Source organism: Pyxicephalus adspersus, chromosome 1 (genome assembly GCF_032062135.1).
Source record: "Pyxicephalus adspersus chromosome 1, UCB_Pads_2.0, whole genome shotgun sequence".
NCBI lineage: Eukaryota > Metazoa > Chordata > Amphibia > Anura > Pyxicephalidae > Pyxicephalus > Pyxicephalus adspersus.
Window position 1 is genome coordinate 113070237 of NC_092858.1, and position 23996 is coordinate 113094232.

Here is a 23996-nt window from a genome sequence, read left to right on the forward strand (position 1 = left end):
ATGCACAAAAACATAAAAAATACATACACATTTCAAATTACATAAATAGGAGCGTTTTGTTTTTAGAAAAAAATCTTCAGTTTAGAGTTTACAGAAGCAGCCTAAAACAAAAGGCATCTATTGTGATGTATTGATTGAATTCTCAGAAATTCACAGGTTGCACAAGTTTGTAGATAGTTGCTATGCTTTTGCATATTGTGTATTATTCCAGTACATAACCAATGCTGTCAACATGCCAGCTTTAGGATTCTGTCTAGCTGAAAGAGGCCTGGATTATGATCTGGTAGTGTTGAGAGAGAAGAATTTTAAAAAGGTGGACTGAAATTATTGTTTTTATTGTTTTGACAAATATTTGCAGGTTTACTGCAATGGCTTCCTCTGCCGAAAATCGAAGGATATTCATTGAATCAGTTATTGAACATCTTAGAAAGTTTGGATTTGATGGTTTAGATCTTGATTGGGAATATCCAGGTTCTGAAGAAAGAGGTAGTCCTCCAGAAGACAAACAGCGCTTCACAATTTTAATTCAGGTATGAATCTTAATTATATTACCAGCAAACAGGTTTGATCATCGTGCTGTCCACCTATGTTGGTAGTTAGACTTTTATTTATGTCAAATTTTATTTGCGCACTTGATTTTCAAATCTAAATTTTAGTAAAACATAAATTTAAATGGATTTTAGTGCACAAAATACATTGGGCTCTATTTATAAAACAGAGAATCAAACATTCCCTAATGGGAATCTTCCAGACCCAAGTATTTCAATTAGATTTAGTAATTGGTAATGTTTGAGGGAATATCAGATTCCCTGTTTTATAAATAGAGCCCATTATAATCTCCAAACATTTATTTCGATAAAATATGGGATTTTTTTGAGTAAATAGATGCCAAATATATAATTTTTCCAAACTCCAACAAAAAAGTAAAAAAAGCTCAAGCATCTATTGTGGCTTTGAGCTTGTGTACATCTGGTTACTGCTTAGCTAAAATAAGTAAGCATCCAACAGCATCAAGGCATTAACTCCCAAAGAGCCAGATATTTGAATATAGGCCTTTAGTGTTATTGGCGGAGTTTAATCTGGTAATACCTAGCCGTCCCTGGTTTCGCCTTTACCCCCTTATCAAAATGCTAATGAATATCCAAAATACCTGATACCTGACCTTAGATCCATTGAAAGTTTCACTAAATCTCTGCAATGCAGGCATATTATGTCCCTGGCAGTGTACATAGCTTTCTGAAAACGGGAAGCTGTGATAATAAACAAAATGTGATGCTAAGCCTCCATGAATAAAAGAACTGAAACTCAATAAAATAAAAGGGAGCGAATGGACAGTTCCGCTGTGGAAAAAAGGGGAAGATGATGCTGGATGTTCATCTGCCAGGATATGAGGTAGATGCTGTCTGACCTCCTGCAATTTCAAATCCTCACTGTGAGAAGCTAACTGTACCAAGTGAAATCGATAAGTAAGCAATATCAGTATAGTAAAGATCTGGTACAACTATGCAAATGGAAGTTAAGGCTGAGGTTCAGGCTTGAAGTCCTTTTTTTTTTGTTTCAATCATTTTACATCTTGAAAACATACAGATAACAAGTATAGAAGAAATTATCCATACATATACCATGATGACCTTCCAATGGAGTAAGGTATAAACATAGATTCTCTTCACCTAAACTATTTTACCATATGATTTTAAATTGTGTACCAGTTGGTTACTGATGCAGACAGGAAAAGCTAGTCACCACAATTGCAATGTTATGCGTAAATTAGGGCTCAGGGCTAATAGGGTAGAACAGAAAAAGGGGGTAATCCTAGTAGCCCGTAGGTTTCAGGGTAGGAGGGGAAGATGAGGTAGGGGATGTTTTGGGTAAGGGTATATTAGGAAGCAATCATGTTGGTGAAATAAGTGTTTACAAGGGGTAGATGGGGTAAGATCCGCACCCCCATTGCCAAGTAGTGATGTTATCCCTTTGGCCATAACATCTGAAATTGGGGTGATTCTTTAAACCAATCCCAAGCCGACCAAGTCATCTTATATTTTTCCATTATGCCCTCATCCTCTGTGACAAGCAATTCCATACGCTGTATCTTTTCCTGCTCTAATAGCCAGTCCCTCATAAAGGGAGCTGTGTTTTTTTCTACATTCTGGGGTTTAAGGCCCTAGCTGCCTTAACATCTTTCACATGAGGACGAGGACATATGGTGTAAATCCTCCGGGCACAGATACCATCTAGAGGGAATTTCATAGTTGGTCTCTTGTGCCTTACATTGGAGCACAATTTTATGAGTCAATAAGAGTGCTTTTTCCCACCAATATAGCTGGGATATACCAGGTATTGGTCTATCTTTTGAACTCACCAATGTTTTGAATGTTGTACAGCTCCTATATATGATATACATATTAAGGTTGGAGAGCACAAAAGAAGAAGACAGCTGATTGTGTAGAAACCAGGAAGATAGCTTCCTGGGGGTCCAAATATCAAGGGAAGACAAGGAAGGTAAACTCCCATTCTGTAGTATACTGTAGATATGTCTATTGTCCTCGGCTGACCAAGATTGTTGAAAATTGTTGATGTCCATTGCTGGGGGAAATGCAGGGTTATCAAATATAAGGGTCATGGGTCCCATTTTGGTTTATATGTGTCCTTCTCTAGTAAGAATATCCCAAATTTTCAATAATACTGAGGTTGGTAGTGGGTACCAAAGATGGAGAAAAGATCTATCCTCCCATGGTAATAAACAGAGGTCTGTAGGTGAAGTAGAGCTTTTCAAGAAGCTTTTCCTATCCCTGCTGTGAAACCAATTTACTATACTTATTAGTACTGCAGCTCTATAAAAAGAGCCGATGTCTGGAACTCCTGCTCCCCATGTAGATTTAGGTCTGGTAGGATAGCGTAGTGCTTTCTGGGGCATTACATTTTCCAGAGAAAGTTCCTGCACAATTGTTACATTTTACGTAAATATAATGGTAGTAATAGATTGGAACCAACTGGAAAATGTATAACAGTCTGGATAAAATGTCCATTTTGAGTGTATTTATTCTAGCAAACCAGGAAAGAGGTAAAGAATCATATCTTTTCAGGTCTGCTCGCAACTTGCTTAAAGTGGTTCAAAATTGTAATGGAAAAGTTTGACTGGGTCTGCCGTAATTAGAACACCAAAATATTTTATCGCCTCACTACATTGTCTAACACAGCCGTCGCCAACCTTTTCAGGTCCGTGGACCACTAAAATCACTGTCTCCCGACTGCGCATGCCGTCCCTGCGCACTCCCCCAGAGTGACGTCGTTATGACAAAACCGTGCCCACTCTCCCATCGCAGATCTGAGCCTGCAATGGGAGAGTGGGCGGGTTGTCTGCAGGGACACAGCCCTTCCATTTGCCTGAGCCTGGCAATTGCTCGGGGTATGTGGTCTGCGGCTCTGGCTGGTGCGTCCTTCTCCTGACCCCGCTCAGGGATGCACCGACTAGAGCCGCGGACCCCTCAAAATTTTCTTGCAGACCACCGGTTAGCAACCGCTGGTCTAACAGACGTATTATCTTTATTAAATTGAAGCTAAGTTTGTAGGAGTGTGACTGAGTATTTCAGATTTATTAAAATTTACTTTGAAATTGCTTGCCTCCCTGAATCTTTCAAACTCCTTTAAAATTGACAGGATAGAGATCTGAGGGATGTGATATATAAAAGCAGATTGTCTGCAAAAAGAGAATGCTTATAGTGTTTTTTTCCCAATCTGTTTTCCCCTGAAAAATCCAGGTTTTGTCGCAGAGCCACCGGCAGATGCTTCATAACTATAGCGTATAGTAAAAGAGACTCCCCTGCCTAGTGCCATTGAGAATAGGTAAAGGCTCTGAGAGGAACCCATTATTAACACCCAAAAGGGGTATTCCTGAGTGTGTCTTGGGGTAGCTTTTACCTACAAAAAAAACCCACCTACCTTGCTCTGTTGTCATCCCCCTGTCATCCTGCTTGTCCCCACCACTCCTGAGGACACATCCTTCCTACTCAATCCCCAGCCGGCGAATGCAGCCTCGATCTCCAGGGTTTGTGCATGCGTGATGTTGGTGCATGCGTCAGTGTGGACGAGAGGATTGGCAGGAAAGTTAAATAATTTGTATTGGATTCAATACAAAACAGCTGTATTGAGTCCAATACAAATAAATATTTACATATTATATATATATATATATATATATATATATATAATTATATATAATATATATGCTACTGTACAGTTATATTACATGTTTTAACAGATTTTTGTGTTTTGTTATTTAAAGTTTAATAATACATTTGTTAAATTTGTTAAATTAAATATCTGTGAGTTATGCCTACAAATTATAGCCTACAATGAAAAATAAATTTCCATGCAAAAAATTATACCGCTTTTTGCATTAAAATTTGGACAGAATTAGACCGCTAGGGAGGTTAACCCGCATTTGAGCCTGTGGCGAGTACAAAGCAGAAATTCTGGCTATCAAGGTTTGGCCCCATTTTTTTTTGAGTAGTGCTTGATACTTGATTCATTCTGTCAAAGCCTTCTCTGCATCCACTGATAAAAAACACATGGGTACACACGTCTTGGCAGTTTACATAGTTACATAGTAGGTTCATACTTAGTAGGTTAGGTTGAAAAAAGACATAAGTCCATCAAGTTCAACCACTAGGGAAATAAACATATCCAAGATCTAAAACCCTATAAGACATAGTTGTTCCAAAGGAAGGCATAAAAAACCCTGTTACAACTTGCTTCAACAAAAAAATTCCTTCCTGATTCAATGAGACAATTGGATGTTCCCTGGATCAACAGTCTCTGTTATCTTAACTTTAAATCCTCAATACCCAGTTATATTCTGTGCTCCTATAAAAACATCCAGATTTTTCCTAAAGCAATCTATAGTAGTTGCTGAAACCACTTCCTGAGGGAGCCAATTACACATTTTCAGTCCATTCATTCTATACATTCCACAGAACTTACAGTGAGGAATTCCATCTTTATACGGAGCTTAAACTTCTTTTCCCCCCAGACGCAAAGAGTGCCCTCTTGTTCTTTGTAATGATCTCAAAGGTGAATAATTGGGAAGAGAGTTCTCTATATGGACCATTTATATTTATCTTATTGCCCCTTAAACATCTCTTTTCAAGGGAAAATAGATTCAGTTCAGCTAATCCCTCCTCCTAGCTTAGCTCCTTCATTCCTATTATTAGTTTAGTTGCCCTTCTCTGCACTCTCTACAATTCCAAAATGTCCTTTTTGTGAACTGGTGCCCAAAACTGGACTGCTTATTCCAGATGTGGTCTGACCAATGCTAGGTACAGGGGCAGGATTATGTCTCCATCTCTGCAGTCTATTCCTCTTTTAATACAAGAAAGTACTTTACTAGCTTTAGATATTGCAGCTAGGCATTGCATGCTGTTATTAAGTCTATGATCTACCATAACACCCAGATCCTTTTTCATTTCTGACTCCCCCAAATGTATTCCCCCTAGACAGTATGAAGCATGCATGTTGTTAGCCGCCCAAGTGCATAACTTTACACCTATCTATATTAAATGTCATTTGCCACTTTGCTGCCCAACTCTCTGGATGCAGTCTTTAAGCCAGTTTTCTATCCATTTACAGACTGACTTTTCTAAACATTTTGACCCTAACATGTATTTTAACCGTCTGTGGGGTACAGTGTCAAATGCTTTAGCAAAGTTCTAGTACACTATATCAACTGCTATTCCACTGTCTACCTGTTTACTTACTTCCTCATTAAAAGAAAGTAAATTTGTTTGACAACTTTGGTCTTTCTTGAAGCCACACTATCACTTATAATAATATTTTCTAGCAGAAACTTCCCTATGTGGTTTTTTGTCAAACTCTCCAACTATGGATGTTAAGCTAACCAGTCTGTAGTTACCTGGTAATGACTTTTCACCCTCTTTGAAGATAGGAACCACATTGGCCTTATGCCAGTCCATCGGTACCATGCCAGTGACTAAAGAGTCTCTAAAAATTAGAAATAAGGGCTTTGAAACAACCAAGCTCAGCTCTTTGAAGGCACGTGGCTGTAATCCTTTAGGTCCTGGTGCTGTGTCAACATTATTTTGCCCAACTGCCATTTTGCCAAATCATTTGAATTTTGAGCCATTTTGACTCATTTAAGGCAATAAAATTGCTGTTATGAATTTGGACTTGAGCTCTGCCATTTTCCTTCGTGTACACAGAGCTAAAAAAAAGTGTTTAGTAAATCCACCTTTTCTTTATCCCCAGTTACCAACCCTCAGACATTCTTTAGGGTGCCTACATGCTCAGATCTGATCGTTTTGCTATTAATATATTTGAAACATTTTGGGGGGTTTGCCTTACTTTTCTTTGCAATCTGTCTTTTATTTTGAACTTTTGCACATTTTGTCTCCTTTTTACATCTTTTGTTATATTCTTTATAGTTTTCAATTGATAAAGGTAATCCTTCATTTTTATATTTTTGGAATGCCCTTTTCTTGTTCTTTATGGCTTTTTTAACATCCGCTGTGAGCCATAGGTTTTAATTTTAGCCTCTTTAACTGATTACCCATTGGAATATATTTTTCAGTGTGCTTTTGTAGAACAGACTTGAAACATTACCATTTCTGTTCTGTGTTCTTTGAGGACAATATTGTTTCCCAGTCCAAGTCCACAAAAATGGAAAATTTGCTCTCTTAACATTAAATATTTTTTATCTTTCCTGTTTTTGCTTCCTGTTTACAAATTACAATAAATGAAATCATATTATGGTCACTGTTACCCAGATTCCCTTTTATGTACACATTTGTTATAAACTCTGCATTGTTAGAAAGAACTAGGTCCAGCAGATTATCATTTCTAGTTGGGGCTTCTATAAACTGTACCATAAAATTATCTTGTATTAAATTCACATATTTCCTCCCTTTTGCTGTTCCTGTATTGCCATTACTCCAGTCAATGTCAGGGTAGTTGAAGTCTCCCAATATTAAAACACTTCCACTTTTTGCTGCTTTTTCTATCTGTGCTAGTACTTGATTCTCTATTTCTTCCTTAACACTGGGGGGCCTATAGCAATAATAGACTCCAATAATGAATTGTGTGGTATTTAATCCCACATTCAACTCCACCCATAATGCCTCAACCTCATTGCTTGTTCCATCCACAATTTCTTATTTCACATTCACTTGCAGATCACTTCTCACATACAGACAGACACCACCAACCTTTCGCTTGACTCTTTCTTTATGAAATAGAGTATACCCACGAATATTGACAACCCAGTCATATGAAGAACAAAGCCAGGATATAGCAATGCCAACTAATTCATAATGCTCTTCACTCATTAAGGCTTCCAACTCCCCTCTTTTGTTTGCTAGACTTCTAGCATTGGTGAACAGGCTCTTTAAACCATTGCTGCATTTACCAGCATTGTCAAATAGTTTTGTTTTTCAGTACAACTAGTACTGTACAATCCAATGTTTGTAACATGGGAAGCTCCATACATTTATCCATTACCCTCCTCCTAACTATCCTCAATCCACCCTCCACTAGTGGCTGACCCCTGACTAACCTTTCTGCCACCCTATTTAACTGTAGCACCCCATCTGTCCTAGTTTAAATATCCCTCCACCATTCCCCTAAATCTTTCCCCTAGCACAGCAGACCCCCTTTCATTTAGGTGCAAACCATCTCTGGCATACAGGTTGTACCACAATGAAAAGTCAGCCCAGTGCTCTAGGAACCCAAACCCTTCCTTTTTGCACCAGGACTTAAGCCACGCGTTTATCCATCTAAGCTCCCTTTGCCTTTCCTGTGTTGTGCATGGCACAGGCAATATACTAGAGAACATACCCTTCAACTTAAGGATCCTCCATCTTCCATCTATCTTGTCATTGGTTCCAACTTGAACCAAGACAGCTGGGTCCTGTCCAGCCCCTCCTAGTAATTTGTGCACTTGGTCCACCACATGCCGAACCCTGGCACCAGGGACACCGCAAACCATTCGGTTGAAGGTACTTGGATGACAAACTATTCTATCCGTCCTCCTGATCAAAGAATCAAGTTGTCACCACTGGGTCTGCCACCTGTACATCTTAAGAAAACTTTGTAAACTTGTTAGGGTGCTCAAACACAGGGCTGGCCTTCCTTTTCTGGGTGCCCATACCACTCCCTCTAACTACATTAACCCAACTCCCTACATGTTCATCCTGATTAACCTCTCCACCCTCCACATCTAAGCCAGTAACTACCTGCTTAGGGAGCAGGAGACCCCTCTCAAGGTGATCGACTGATTTCAGTGTTGCAATGCTGTTCTCCAGCTCTCCAATGCGAGATACCAGAAGAGCGACTTGCTCACACCTGTCAGAGCGGTATTCACCTAAGAGCTGTTGCTCCATTTGTGCATACATATGGCAGTATATGCACTAAACCAAACCTTCCATCTTGCTACCACTTATTTTCCCATTTACAATGTTTGTTTGTTTACAAGGACTTGTAAAGGTTTACTTACAGTTTGTGGTTACTATAAGGATTTAACTCCTTTTGTTTTCTAACTCCACTTGATTAAAAGCCACTTGTTTCACCAGCCAAGAGTGAGCAAGGTGAGTCTGCCAGGAACTTAAATCACCTGTGAAAGCTTGACCACTCCCCCTTGGAGGTCAGCAAGGAAAAAGGAAAAATAAGCTATTTAAAACAAAACTGAAAGTCAAGCGGACACAACCCAACAGTCAAACAGACACAAATCTCAAATGCACAATACAAGCACTACTTGATTAAAAACCACTGGTTTCACCAGCCAAAAGCGCAATCGTCAGCCAAGAGTGACCAAGAGTGAGTTTACGTTATTAAAATTGTCTTAAGTGTATTGTCCATCGCCTCGCCAAGGCATGTATGAGGATAAATGGTTGGCTAATAACTTAAAAAAGAGTCTTCCATCCACATTAATTAGCTAAATTGGCCTGTAATTTGAGCACATTGAATGGTCCTTACCAGGTTTGATGAGGACAGTTGTGTGTGCCTTAGGACTTTGGGCTGGGAACGATGTGTCATTGGCTATAAATGAGAAAACCCTTGTCAAGAATGGTACAGGGTTAACTGCATATTGCTTGTAAAAGGGTGAACCCATCGGGGCCAGGGCTCTTCCTCACTTGTGTGGTCCTAAAGACTGATGACATCTCTTCCTCTGTGAAGGGGGATTCCAGATTGGTATATCTGGATCTAGTTCTAGTAAGGCTGTAGAAGCAATGTAGTCTTGGAGAGATTGGGCAGGGTTTGATGTAGTTTGGACATTATATAAATTGGATTAATATTGTTGGAACACTTTTAGTATTTCTTGCGGTATTGCAGTGTGCTCTCCCTTCATATTTCCTATAGTCGGGATGTAAGTAGTTGTATTTCTAGGATGAAGCCCCCTTACTAACAGACTGCTGTATTTGTCTCTGTACTAATAATATAGTTTGCAATATTTATTTCTATATTTTTGGTGGGCTATATCGTATATTGTAATAGATGTCTCCTGGCTGCGGTCACTTTAGTGAAAACATCTGAGGACAAATTTTGTTTGTGCAGGCGTTCTAGCTTTTATTCAATAACTTTGTCTGTGCAGGGGTGGTGGTCATTAGGGATGAGCGAGCAAGATTATTACATTCGATCTTGCGGCGAATCAGGCAGTTCTCGGTTACCGAACATTTAAACGAGAATGGCCTTGTGATTCGCCATGAGGTCATGTTCTCGCCGAACAAAAAAGGGGAAATGCAGGGGGCCGGAACGCCCACTATTTCCGGCGAGAATGGCGTGGCTGGGAGCGAATCATTTGCTCCCAGGGTGCACAGCAAGGCCCAGCAACACCAATCAGCAGAGATTTCAGAATAGATATAAATATATAGGGAAGGAGGGAGGGATTAGTCACTCCATCTTGTGTTCTGTGTGAGGATGAGAAGCAGAGTAGCAGAGAAGCAGAGAAGTAAATTCTGTCTTTCTCTCAAAATAGACAAAGATTTAACTGTGATCAAACTTGCTATATATTCACAAACACAGAAAAATTTCTGTCTTTCTCTCAAAAAAAGACAGAGATTTAACTGTGATCAAAATTGCTATATATCCACAAAGCCAGAAAAAAATTCTGTCTTTCTCTCAAACTGCCCAGTACCCAGCTCTAGATGCCAGTTACTAAGGCCGTCCTTGCTCCGTCTCAAGGCCCACCGCCTCCTCCTCATGCTGTTACTGCTGCTGCGTGCCCAGTACCCAGCTCTTGATGCCAGTTACTAATGCCGTAGTTGCTGTGTCTCGGGGCTCACCGCCTCCTCCTCATGCTGTTGCTGCTGCTGCCTCCCCAGTACCGAGCTAAAGATGTCAGTTACCAATGCCGTCCGCCTCCTCCTTCTGCTGTTACTGCTGTTGCCTGCCCAGTACCCAGCTCTAGATGTCAGTTACTAATGCCGTCAACACTCTGTCTCAGGGCCTACAGCCTCCTCCTCATGCTGTTACTGCTGCCGCCTGCCCAGTACCCAGCTCTAGATGCCAGTTACTAATGCCGTCCTTACTCCGTCTCAAGGCCCACGGCCTCCTCTTCATGCTGTTACTGCTGCTGCCTGCCCAGTACCCAGCTCTAGATGCCAGTTACTAATGCCGTACTTGCTCCGTCTCAGGGCCCACCGCCTCCTACCAATGCTGTTCACACTCCGTCTCATAGACCCATTGACCAATGCTGTCCACGCTTTGTTTCAGGGCCCACCGCCTCCTTCTCCTGCTGTTACTGTTGCCGTCTGCCCAGTACTCAGCTCTAGATGCCATTTACCAGTGCCGTCCACACTCCGTCTCAGGGCCTACCGCCTCCTCCTCCTGCTGTTGCTGTTGCCATCTGTCAGTACTCCAATCACTAAAATTGTACACTTCTGAGTGGCATTGACGATGGCCTACACCCAGCTCTCCATGACCTTTACCAATGCAGTCTCTCTGGCGACAGCTGACCAGAGCTACTGCTTTCGCTGACCCACGCTCCGTCTCTGGTCCTCCATCCTTTTGCCTAATGTCACTGCACTACTTGTCCACAACTTATTGGGTGTCAATCCTAACACATGTCATCCAGATCATGATGCCAGCTAGCAATTATTATTATTAATAAACAGGATTTATATAGCGTTAAGATTTTATGCAGCTATGTAAATTCAATGGGGGTGCTACATTAAATAGCAACACGTTGTCCTGATTTTTTGACAGCGGAGACTGTTGCTATTGGGTGAGTTCACCCTTTCTCAATGTCCTGTTGTAATGTTTATGCTACCTTCTGGATGCTGTCAATCACGCAAAAATTCTATTTGCCTGTTGTCATTTTGCTTGTCATTTTCTGGAAAACCACAAGGTCTTTTGGAACTTTTGTATTTTTTCCTTGTTGCCACTATTCTCCTACACGTACCTAGCAAATTTGGTGGTTCTAACATATATAGGGACTTTGCTAATAATGTTTAAAATCGCCCTATTGACTTTAATGGAATTCGCGAAATCGATTCACCGAAATTTCGCGAACCCACCGGAAGTTCAAGGAAATTTTTGCAAGACTGTCAGTGGCCTTCTCGCTCATCCCTAGTGGTCAACACTCTTGCAAATTTTCTTAAGGACCATCTATAAGACCCTAGATTCCTCCTGACTCAATGGGAAGCTCTTTAGGCAGTATTATGCAGGGTGCTGAAACAACAGAATCCATGACAAAAAAATCAGAGCTCAAGACAAAATTAAATTTCCACGACCACTCTCTAGGTCACAAGTGGGGTATCTGGAGGGTCAATGACAACGCTGCATGGTCTGACCACGAACTGTCTACAGCTGATTCCAGGTGCCAGTCTAATGTCCTGTGGCTCACCAGAATGTAGTCTATGTGGGATTAGGTTTAGTGGGGGTTAGAGTAGAATGTATAGTCTTTATTTGTGGGAAGTGCGCCATACATCTAGAAGCTGGAAGTCATGGATTTTGGCTTTGAATGCATTTATTTTGAAATTTGGTATTGAAGTATTTCTGGTAGATGTGTATATGCAAGGATCCAAGGGAAAATTTAGGTCAAAACCAATTACCAGTGTGCCTTCTGCGAATGCCTTTAGTGTATTTAGATATTGGACAGTCACTGATGTCGGCTGTTGATTAGGAAGCCACCGTATATACCCTGCCCCATACATAGATATTTTGGCAAACATATATCTACCTAATGGATCCGAGCAAGTGTCCAATATCTGAACAGGAAGTGTTTTATGGAAAGCTATAGACACTTCCTTTGTTTTGCCTTCAGGGTTGGAACTGTGTATCCAGGTTGTATAGTATCGTTTACATATAGGTGGAAACCTTTAAGATTGAAAATGTGTTTCTTGTTTAAAATATATGCATTACAATATGTACTCTAGCTTTATGCTGGCCATATAAGAGCTGAGAATGTTTTGATGGTATATTAAGTCTCTTGGCGTTGAGGGTGTGTATTTTGAACTTTGGTGTGGGGAGTGGGCAATGGGTCATGACAGCAATCAGCAGTATAACAAAGAATACAATAACAAAGCTATGTAAAAATTAAACAATTCCACAAACACCCTCTGCTGACCCCCGTATATCTGCCCACCCTTGCAACACTAGAAATACTTTGTCTAGTATTGAGTTATGCAAACAATTGGGAGGATATACAATATAGTAAGAAAACCTCCCATGCTACCGCATGGTCGTGCACTCAACTCGAAAAACAGGGAAGAGATCCATCCTGAATATGTCCCCTGTTAACTGATATAGTTACATAGTTACATATAGTTACATAGTAAGTCAGGTTCAAAAAAGACATAAGTCCATCAAGTTCAACCCCTAGGGAAATAAACATATCCCAGGTATAAAACCCTGGTACAATTTGCTCCAACAGGGAAAAAAGAATTTGGAGCATAAACTTCTTTTCCTCCTGGAGCAAAGCGTGCACCCTTGGGAAGAGAGTTCTCTATATGGACCATTTATATATTTATACAAAGTAATCATATCCCCCCTTAAACGTCTTCTCTCAAGGGAGAATAGATTCATTTCAGCTAACCTCTCCTCATAGCTAAGCTCCTCCAATACTTTAATTATTTTAGTTACCTTATCTAATCCCTTAATATTCCTTATATTCCTTAATATTATGTGATGGGGATTTTAATACTTTCCCATCGCCATATGTACAAGACGCAGTCTGAGCCTGCAGTGGGAGAGTGGATGAGCCTGCCATGCACACGGGAGACATCCGCGGCTCTGGCCGATGCACCCCCAAGCGAGGTTCTTCTCCTGACCCCGCTGGGTGTGCACCGGCCAGAGCCGTTGACCACAGGTTGGGGGACAGCTGCAATAAAGTACTATTTAAAGTTGTTTTGGCCCAAGCCTCCCTCTCTTTTGGGACTCTTTAGAGTACGTAGGGATACCCTGGTTCTGGAGTGATACCACACAAAAGACATTGCCAGACTGTTCAGACATTTACAGTAAGAAATTTTAATCTAAATAGGGAGCATTTGGAGATCGTAAAGAATTCTGGGGAAGACATTTCTTTTTAGAACATTTATTCTCTGTCATGCTCGGGGAAACAGGGCCACTAGGGGGTGCTTTGGCTTGCACAAAGGCCCAGAGTCTAAGCGGCAACCAGGTCTTCTCCAGAGCCTCTAGTGGTGAGGATGTTGCTCTGCTGTTTACCTCCTGGTTGTAGTTCTTGGGCACACTAGGGTGGGCAAAAGATACACAGTACCAAATCACTAAGCAGAAGAAATGTCAAGGAAAGCCGGGGTAAGGGCAGGCAGCAAGCAAGAGAGGTAAGGTCCCAAGCCAGGGGTCAAATACCAGGGATCCAGGAAATAGACACCAGTAAAACAGGGGCTACTGCAGACACAGGGAGCACAGGATACACTGGAAGCCACAGGAGGCACAGGTGACACAGGAATATCCACAGACAGAGAGGAACACTGGAACAGGGAATAGACTGGAAGAGGCTATTTTCTGATTGGCCAGTGGGTTGAACCAAACTGATAAAGCTTGGGAGCAGAGGCACGCCCAAAGTCAGAACTGCCCACATGCGGAGGAGAGAGGCATCTGCGCTTTAATGAGGAAGAGGTAAGTGTGACACACTTCCTATCCAGGAAAGGCATAACTGCTTCCACGACTGAATGTCCTTCCTAAGAGCGTTCAAATTGACGCATGGTTAGCCTGGTACAGACTAGCTAAGATTGGAGTTACTTCTATTCCCAGATACTTAAGAGGCTTTCCATTCGAAAAAGAGAAACTAGATTTCAGATGTTAATATTAAGGATCTCGGATCTACTAAGATTAATTTTAAAATTAGATATTTGCCCAAACCCCGTGAGTTCTGACAGCAGCACCAGTGATATTGTGGGCTGTTGAGCAAAGAACAGGATATCATCCGTGTAGGCCGCTAGTTTGTGCGTATCTGAGCCCACCTGTATTCCACAAATACATGGGTTAAGCCTGACCGTATTCAGAAAAGGTTCTAAAGATATGGCGAAAAGCAGGGGTGACAAAGGGCACCCCTACCTAGTACCATTATATCAAGGAAAAACCACAACCTGCCATTAACACAGGAGTGTTATTGGGCAGGAGTACAGAACCATAATCCAGCAGTTCATTTTATGTCCCAATCTCATATGTTTTAATGTAGTGGACAGGTACAGCTAGTCCACCCAAACAAAAGCCTTCTCGGCATCAGTAGATAACTGCAGGCTGGGCTGGCTGTACCTCCACACATAGTGTATCAAGGAAAGTACATGGGAGATATTGTTCCTAGCCTCACTGCCCGGGACAAACCCTGTTTGATCAGGGTGTATCCATAAGGGTACAATCCTCTGCAGATGCATAGCCAGTACCTTTGCGTATAACTTCACATCTGCATTTAACAAAGAAATGGGACAATACCTTGACCAGGCAGTAGGGTCTTTCCCCGGCTTAGGCAGTACTGAAATATAGGCTCTTAAGGAATCTTCACACATTGAGGTGGTTCCCAACAGACCATTAACATATTTACATAAGTGGGGTAAAAGAATTTCTTGGTATTTTTTATAATATCGAAGTGTGGAGCTGTCTGGCCCCGGAGCCTTCCCCATAGGTGACAATTTTTTAGTAAAGATTTAATTTCCACCTAAATGATGGAGGGGCTGAGGGATTTACCTGGATAGCTACGGAAACAACAGCATGGTCTGAAATGGTACGTGTGGCAATACCCGTGCCCCGGGGGGAATTGATATTGAAATGATTCATGAATATCATATCGATATGTGAGTATGAGTCATGTACTGTCTAATAAAATGTAAAAATCTCTATCTCCAGGGTGTAAGACCTGCCACATTACCTTAAGTTGTAGAGCATAAAAGGAGCTTCTTTAGTTTACGCAGTTGTCTATATGGTAGTGAAGATTTGCCCATAGACGTATCTAGTGAAGGCTCCAGGACCAAGTTGAAATCTCATACCACTAAAAGGTGGCCTTCCTGAAACCGTATAGGCTTCCTCAAATACGCAGGAGAAAGGGTATTTGTTGTGTATAAGGACAGTAAATATTACCCAGAGTACAAGGATGGTCGTGTAATTTTCTTTTGAGAAATAAGTACCGCCAGTCTGGGTTAGATAAGGATTCTATACCATAAAACTGCAAACCCCTTTCTAAAACCAACTCCTACTCCCAAGGATCTCCCAGACTGTGGGAACCCATATTACCATGGAGGGTAGTGATTCGATTTCAACCTGACATTTGAATGAAAGGGTGGACGCATTTCCTGTAGGAAGTTTATATCCCTTTTAAGGGAGTGGATTGCTCCTAAATCTGATAGTGCTAATTAATAGGCAGAGTGCAGGCCCTTCACATTATAAGAGATCATCACATGTCAAGCTTGATGCAAATGGGGTGAAAAACATGTGAGGTCATCATTCAGGTATCATCTGGAGTATTAAAGGGCATTTTATTGATAGGAGGATGGGGTCGCCTGTGAGGGTGACACTGAACCTTGTTGATGTTTCGGTGATTTGCTAGTTGATCTACTCACTGAAAGTTGTGGTGGAGCTTGTGATGTGGGCGCGCTGTGGGTAAAAAGCCATAGTGTTGTAGGCCAGTCAGGGAGCACGGTGTCAGGGGGTTGGGGATTCCTTAGAAGTTGTGGAAGGTCTGACAGCTCTCAAGAAAAAATTTTTGCCCCCATTTTTATAATGAGGTGGAAGGAATATCCCCAGCAGTAAGGGATGTTCTGTTTGTGGAGAGCATTCAGTCAAGGCTTAACGGCTCTGTGTAGATCCAGGGTGTGCTTTGATAGGTCCAGTCATAATTGTATTTTGGCCCCAGCATATTTAAAAGTGTTTGCCTCTCTGGCCTTTTTTATATCTTCCTTGGTTCTGAGGAAATGGATGCAACAAATTACATCCGAAGGGCTTTGTGGATCCTTACTATGTGGGCCTAGGGTTCTACAGACAGATTAATTTCAATGTCCTTGTCAGGCAGGATCACTAATAATTTGGCGAAGGTAATGTGAGCCACGGTAGAAAGCTCAGAATTTGGTACCATTTTAGGTAGGTCCCAAATGCAAATGTTAGTTCGTTTGTTGTGGTTTTCGGCGTCATCATGGAGTAAGTAAAGCATGGTGATTTGTGCAGTTTGGAGTTCCAGGATGTCGTTATGAGAGGCAAGTTGTAAAGAAAGGTCTGTGTAAGTGTTTTGAAGCCCTGTGGTGGTACTTGTCACTACAGGGATTGCTGCATGGCCAGAAAATCTACCTTGCAGCTGGCTTTTAAGTAGCCTATATTGTGGTCTAAATCTGAGCTTGTGGAAAATGTCTTACCTCCCTAGTGGTCTAATTCCATGCAAAAGCGGTTCAATTTTTTGCATGGAAATTTATTTTTCATTGTAGGCATAACTCTTCCCCATTGTTGGCACTCTTCCTCTTCCCCTCCTACCTCAGGTGCAGAACTAGACCCAGGGGAGTCCTCCATTGTAAAATGTATGCTTGGGCTGCAAATATGTGAAGAAGGTCCAGGTACTGATGGTACAGGTCCAGGTATTGATGGTGGTGCCTGGTCCTCTGTATGCTGTGGCTTTGGCTCTGGGGATGGGGTAGGCCTCTGTTGAGTAGGCTTCCAGAGGATGGCTTTCCCTCTCTGGAGCATCCTTTCTGGCTCCCCTCCATTTTGGGTCCCATGGAGAAGATTGTGGAGGCACTTTAGTGCTGATAATTATGTGGTTTTCCCCTTGCGGAACAGGGAGTTGTGCAGCCGAGTGTCCTAGTCCTCCATCAGTCGTCATGCCTCCCTTTGATTCTTTTTTTAACTATTAGAGTTAAAGGTAAAACCGAATATATCTGAGATTGAGATGCAGCAAGTATAGTTTACCCATAGATCAGTTTATTTTAGTAAGCTGGTGCTCCTAAAACTCTCTCACTTTTTTTATAATATACAAAAAAAAAAAAATGAATGAATGAGATTCATGACACAAGCAACCTAGGGAAAGGAAGTTGCACATCACATCAAGATGTTAAGGCTGAACCTGGTAAATATATTCCAGGTACATCAAAACAAAAAGGCATTTAATGACATAGTTTTCTTTAGCCATAACTTGAGTAGAAAAATCTGTGTCCTCGCAGCTTGCTGCAGAATAGCACCCTGTGGGAAAGCAATGATCTTTTTGCTGATTTCTTCTGCCCCATACTGCACCAGCACTAGAGATCTCCAGTTACCTGACAACCTATTCTAAAAGAAATAGAAACACTGAAGAAAACATTTTTTGTTTTTGATGCAACTGGAATATATTCAGCTAATTTAAACTAATGGTTCAATTGGGCTATAAAAGTTGTGTTGGGCCTTTTTCTTTAAGTGTGTTTGTTAGGGATGGGGGGAAAGGATGAGTCATGGACTCCATTTTCCTTTACTTGTGCAGAGCCCATAATTCATGCACAAACGACACAAACCAGTCATAGCTTCTTTCTGGGGCTCGTCGCCCTGTCCAATGCCACCATCTTCTTTCCTCTAGGTTCCTCCTTAAATTGTCTAATCCCACACTGTGCAGGTGTGAGATTGGGTGAGCTGTCTTCCTCCAAATGTAAAAAAATGAGAGCTGATTTTACTGTGCCTGTGTGAGATCAACCACTATTTTTTATTTAATATTTTAATTTTGAATGATTATTCATTTTGTATAAGGGGAAAGCCCCTTGATGACCAAGATCAGGCATGCACAGTTCAGACCACAGCCTCCTCGGATATGTGACATCCCTAAAGGCTGCTTGTTCCCTCTTACAACTGCAGCGGTAAAGATGGAAGGGAAGGAGACCTCCATAAAAAAGAAACATTAAAAAACAAATAAAAAATACACATTATATAAATTGAATAGACATCCTTTAAATGTTCCACTTTAAAACTGAGGATCAGAATACCAACCAGGCAAGCTATATATTTTAGAACAAGTTTAGAAATGGTAGCTTATGGAGCTTGCACATTCTCTGAAAGGTTTACATGTTTAAATGTTTTTTACTTTGTTTAAGGAACTCCTTGCTGCATTTGAGAAAGAAGGAGAACAGACCAAACGTCCTCGACTTCTGATAACAGCTGCTGTTTCTGCTGGAAAGGGAACCATTGATAATGCATATGAGATTGCGAAGATTGGCCAGTGAGTAAAAATGTTATCATTAACAAACAGAAGCAAAACTAACAGTACTTTAGTCATAGTGATTTATGCATCCAGCCAACATATGGTTATAAAAAAAATAACGAAGTTCATCTCAATAGACCATTAGTGATCTCTTATAAAAAGAAAGTATGGACAGAAGCATATGTTAGGAAAAGGTAGAAAATAAATTTCACAACATACTTAGGCATCAGTTAAATATAAAACAAGTGGCAAGGCTACAGGTCAGCTTCAAAACAAACCAGATCGAAATAAGGCAATAAAAGTGGGTCCTACAAAAGATCAGCCACAGAGCAACAATAGGGAAGTGCACTGGAGGAGAGCATTGATAAGCATAGCACAATTTGCTATCCAAAATCTGCAGCTGCCTCAGGTGGTTGCAGTAGTGGTGGTGCTGGTGGTGGTGTCGATGGTGGGAGTGTTGTTGGTTGCTGATAGTAGTTGTGGTAGTGCTGTTGTTAATTGTGGTGATAGTGTATTGCAAAAAAAAATTTGTTAAAACTTTCCATGGCTGAAGAAGATAGACTATCGTGGGAGAAAGTGAATGATCAAGCAAACACTGAATGGATCTAGTCCAGGATTAAAAACATATGCTAAATAATAGCAAATTATTTTTAATAAATCTGTAAAAATAGTTTGTTATTATTTGGCAAATGTTTTCAATCCTGGACCAGATCCATTGCAGGTTTGTTGGATCACCCAGTATCTCCCATTATAGCAGACTCCATTCTTGATTTATTAAAGCTCTCCGGGGCTGGCGAGGATACACTTGCATCAGTGTATCCAGATTCAGTGATAAAACTGTACCCACTCTAGTCTTAGAGAGCTTTAATAAATCAGGCTCAACGAGTCAGGGTCTTGTGGTGATGATGATGTTGGTTTGGATATGACATGGGAACTAGGTGAACGTAATTAGGAGGGCAAAGGTTTGGATTAGGCAGTATTGTGCAGGAACATCTATTTAAAAATTTTTGAAGGCAAGGCTTCTCGTAAAGTTTGCAGGTATCTGCCCACTTCAAGAGGGCAGGGAATTTGAAATGGCAGATGATATCATCTTATCTGACATACTCCAAAGTGCCTGATAATTTATCTGCCAAAAAACTGAACGTGGCCTGAAATGTCAGAGTTTGCTATCTGGAGGTCTTGTCCACCCTTGATTATCATGTTGGAAGGATGTTTTTAGGGAGGCAGGTTGAACTGTCACTCCAAAGTAGACTACACTGTGTGAAGCAATTAACTTTTAATAAACTGATTATTCTGTGGATTAGTGGTTTGTTTCAGGTAGCTACTAATAATGCCAAGAAATAATCACCACCATCTCAACCACCAGCAGTAGAGGCAAACTAATTCAAGCTGCCCTCATGCTGTCATAGGTTCCTAAATTTGGCTAAGGAGACGATTTCAAATTATTTTTCACCACAAATAATCTCGATAAACACATTCTTTACAAAAAACTAGAACTGTAACTCAAAATTTCTGACTGCAATAGGATTTCTCGACTGATTTGACCAGAATTGATACAACTATGATTTTTTCTTTTCACTCACTCATAATGACAAGCTGTAAAATAACAATTTGATTTATTTATTATTTTTCATTTCTTATTTTTCAGGTTACTTGATTTTATCAGTGTCATGACATATGATTTCCATGGTGACTGGGACACACAAACTGGTCATAACAGTCCATTGCACAAAGGACAAGCAGACTGGGGGGACAATGAGTACTTCAACTGTGTAGGTTGCCTAAATTACCTTTTGGATTTGGTTCTGAAGTGCAGAATGTTTGCCTGAGATAAGCCATTATTTCTAATTTTTAGAGACTCCTTTGTCACTTGCATGGTACCGATTGATTGGCGTAAGGCCAATGTGGTTCCTATTTTCAAAAAAGGAGCAAAGTCATTACCAGGTAACTACAGACCGGTTAGTTTAACGTCCATAGTTGGAAAGGGCCTTGAGAGTTTGATAAAGAACCACATAAGAGGAGTTTCTGCACCAAAATAATATAGTGATAGTCAGCATGGCTTCAAGAAAGACCAAAGTTGTCAAACAAAGGCACTCTCTTTTTATGAGGAAGTAAGAAAACAGGTAGACAGTGGAATAGCAGTTGATATAGTGTACTTGGACTTTGCTAAAGCATTTGACACTATTAATATTATTAATAAACAGGATTTATATAGCGCCAACATATTACGCAGCGCTGTACATTAAATAGGGGATGCAAGTGACAGACTAATACAGACAGTAATACAGGAAGAGAGGACCCTGCCCCAAAGAGCTTACAATCAAGTAGGTGGGGGAATTTACACACAATAGGAGGGGGACTGTACCCCACAGATGGTTATTTTGCAAGTTAGGGTCAATAGGTTTTAAAAAGTCAATCTGTAAATGGCTTATAGACCACATCCAGAGAGTTGTAATTAATGATTCATAATCTGAATGGTTCAAGGTTATTAGTGGTGTACTCCAAGGGTTCTGTGTTGGGACCTTTACTGTTTAACATCTTTATAAATGATATAGAATTTGCAGATGACACCAAACTATGTAATGGAATTAAGTCCATACAGGATGTCTATAATCTACAAGCAGACCTGGATGTACTGTTTGATTGGGCAGCAAAGTGGCAAATGATATTTCATATAGATAAATGTAAAGTTATGCACTTGGGGGCTAACAACATGCATGCTTCATACCGTCCAGGGGGAATACATTTGGGGGAGTCAGAAATGGAAAAGAATTTGGGGGTTCTGGTAGATCATAGACTTAATAACAGCATGCAATGCCTACCTGCAATATCTAAAGCTAGTAATGTGCTTTCTTGTAATAAAAGAGGAATAGACTGCAGAGATAGAGGCATAATCCTACCGCTGTACAAAGCATTGGTCAGACCACATCTGGAATATGCAGTCCTGTTTTGGGCACCAGTTCACAAAATGGACATTGTGTGATTGGAGAGAGTTCAGAGAAGGGCAACTAAACTAATAAAAGGAATGGAGGAGCTCAGCTATGAGGAGAGATTAGCTGAACTGAATCTATTCTCCCTTGAGAAGAGATGCGTAAGAGGGGATATGATCATCCTGTATAAATATATAAATGGTCCATATAGAAAACTCTCCCAATGATTCACTTTGAGATCATTACAAAGAACAAGAGGGCACTCCTTGCGTCTGGACGAAAAGAAGTTTAAGCTCCGGATAAGGAAGGTGTTCTTCACTGTAAGGTCTGTGAAAATGTTGAATCGGCTCTCTCAGGAAGTAGTTTCAGCAACTACTATAGATTGCTTTAAGAAAAGATTATAACTGGGTATTAAGGATTTAAAGTAAAGATAACAGAGACTGTTGATCCAGGGAACATCTGATTGCCTCAGGGAATCAGGAAGGAATTTTTTCCCCCTGTTGAAGCAAATTGTACCAGGGTTTTTTTTTTGTTTTTTTTTGCCTTCCTCTGGACCAACTATGTCCTATAGGGTTTTAGATCCTGGGATATGTTTATTTCCCTAGTGGTTGAACTTGAAGGACTTATGTCTTTTTTCAACCTAACCTACTAAATTAAATAGAAATTAGGAACTGAGGTTCATTTACATAAATATAAGAATAAGAAAAAAGTTTCAGTAGTGCTCAAAAAAAAATAATGTACTGTACTGGTTCTCTCCTAATTTCCCTGCAGTACTGAACACATTCATTGGTTCAGTGTATAATGTTTGTATCTGTCAAAATATTTAGCATTTGTGCTTTTTTTTCTTTTTTTTGTATAAATGTGTTTTAAATTAAATAAAAAGTACAATAACAAGAAATACAAACAATTAACAAAAAAGGAAACATTACATAAATGTATGATCTAATACTAGGCAGTTTACATTAGTAGTAGCCTGTGCAAGTTAATAAACTTGCTTTTCATAGAGAAGGAAAGAAGGAAGGAAGGAAGAAAAAAGGAAAGACGGAAATAAAAGAAGCAAGGAAAAAAGGGGTGAAAAGTAGAAAGGGAGGGATGGGTCCTGGGTCTATCTGGGTGGTTATCTTCCGGTACACCCCTACTACAGTTTATATGGGACATGGCCGGTTATGATCGGTAGGTGTCCCACAGGCCCATATCTTATTAAACTTGTACAGCCGATCATATAACCTTGCCGTCAATTGCTCCATAAATTGTGCATCCTTGATATGGCTGATCAGGGCAGATCAGGGGGGGGTTAGGTGATTTCCAGTTCTTGGCTATTAAACACCTAGCTGCGATGAGTATATTAGTCATCAGGCATTGGAGCTTCAGCTGGGCTTTGAGATCTAATGGAATGGGTACCTCTAATATGATTTTTCTAACAATTCTATGTTAGTTTGTTACTTGGACATTTTCAGGTTGTTGTAGAATGGGGTTTAATTTTCAGGAACGCTAATTGTCTGGCTAGTATGCTGGACCCTGTTAAGTGGAACAAAGAACCAATAGATACAGCAGGTCTCTATTATTTCTGAGTAATTGACCCAGAGCAAGTATGCAGATATGGATATTTAAGATCATTCAACTTTCCTTCACTTTCTGCCTGTATTTCCCTCATTGTGTGTACAATGGATGTGTGTATTCATCTTCGTCTTCAATGTCACACATTAGTAAATATAAAGTAATACAGTATACCACTATAATATAACTGTATATTTGTACATCTGTGTATCTTTTTTCCCAAATAGGAATATGCAATGAACTATTGGAAGAAAAAGGGTGCCCCAGCAGAGAAACTGGTCATGGGATTTCCTACCTATGGTCGTTCATTCACTCTAGCTGGAACAAATACAAATATTGGTGCCCCAATTGTTGGGGCTGGATCTCCTGGGCCTTATACTGAAGAGGCTGGATATTGGGCATACTTTGAGGTATCAGTAAAACAAAAAAACAAAAAAATGGTCAAAAAGTGATCTGTTGCATGGTAGTGGTGGTGGGGGAGCAGAATCAGGTCTCCACTGATCCAGAACTCCCAATGGGAAAAAAATATTTAAAAAGTACACTTAATACATAAATAAATATTATACAGTTCCCTTCCAACATTGGCTCTGATTTATTAAAGTTCTCAAATGCTGGAGAGGATACACTTTCATCAGTGAAGCTGGGTGATCCAGCAAAGCCTGTTGTTGTCATGCCTATTTGTTTTTACACCAACAATTTGATCTTTTTTCAATGTTAGGCAAACAACTTATGCTTCACAATATACAAGCAAAAGGGCAGTAAAGCTGTTTGAAAGTAAAATACACCTTTTCCAGTTTTTACCAGTCTAATGCATTACGTAAAAAAGTGCTATAAACTATCTTGTTATTTAGCAGACTTAGTCAGATATGCTTTGGGATAATACTTAGGGCTGTACAAATTTA

General features: G+C 40.5%; 1 protein-coding gene across 2 annotated transcripts in view; it reads left to right on the forward strand.

Moving 5' to 3' along the window:
- LOC140339431 (acidic mammalian chitinase-like) overlaps window positions 1–23996 on the forward strand; it is a 49238-nt gene that overhangs the window by 21623 nt on the left and 3619 nt on the right. For both annotated transcript variants that reach the window (XM_072424143.1, XM_072424152.1), the window contains 4 exons: window positions 359–530; window positions 18501–18625; window positions 20256–20379; window positions 23322–23504. In XM_072424143.1, the coding sequence (XP_072280244.1) occupies window positions 359–530; window positions 18501–18625; window positions 20256–20379; window positions 23322–23504 (604 nt within the window). The remainder of the gene's footprint in view (window positions 1–358; window positions 531–18500; window positions 18626–20255; window positions 20380–23321; window positions 23505–23996) is intronic.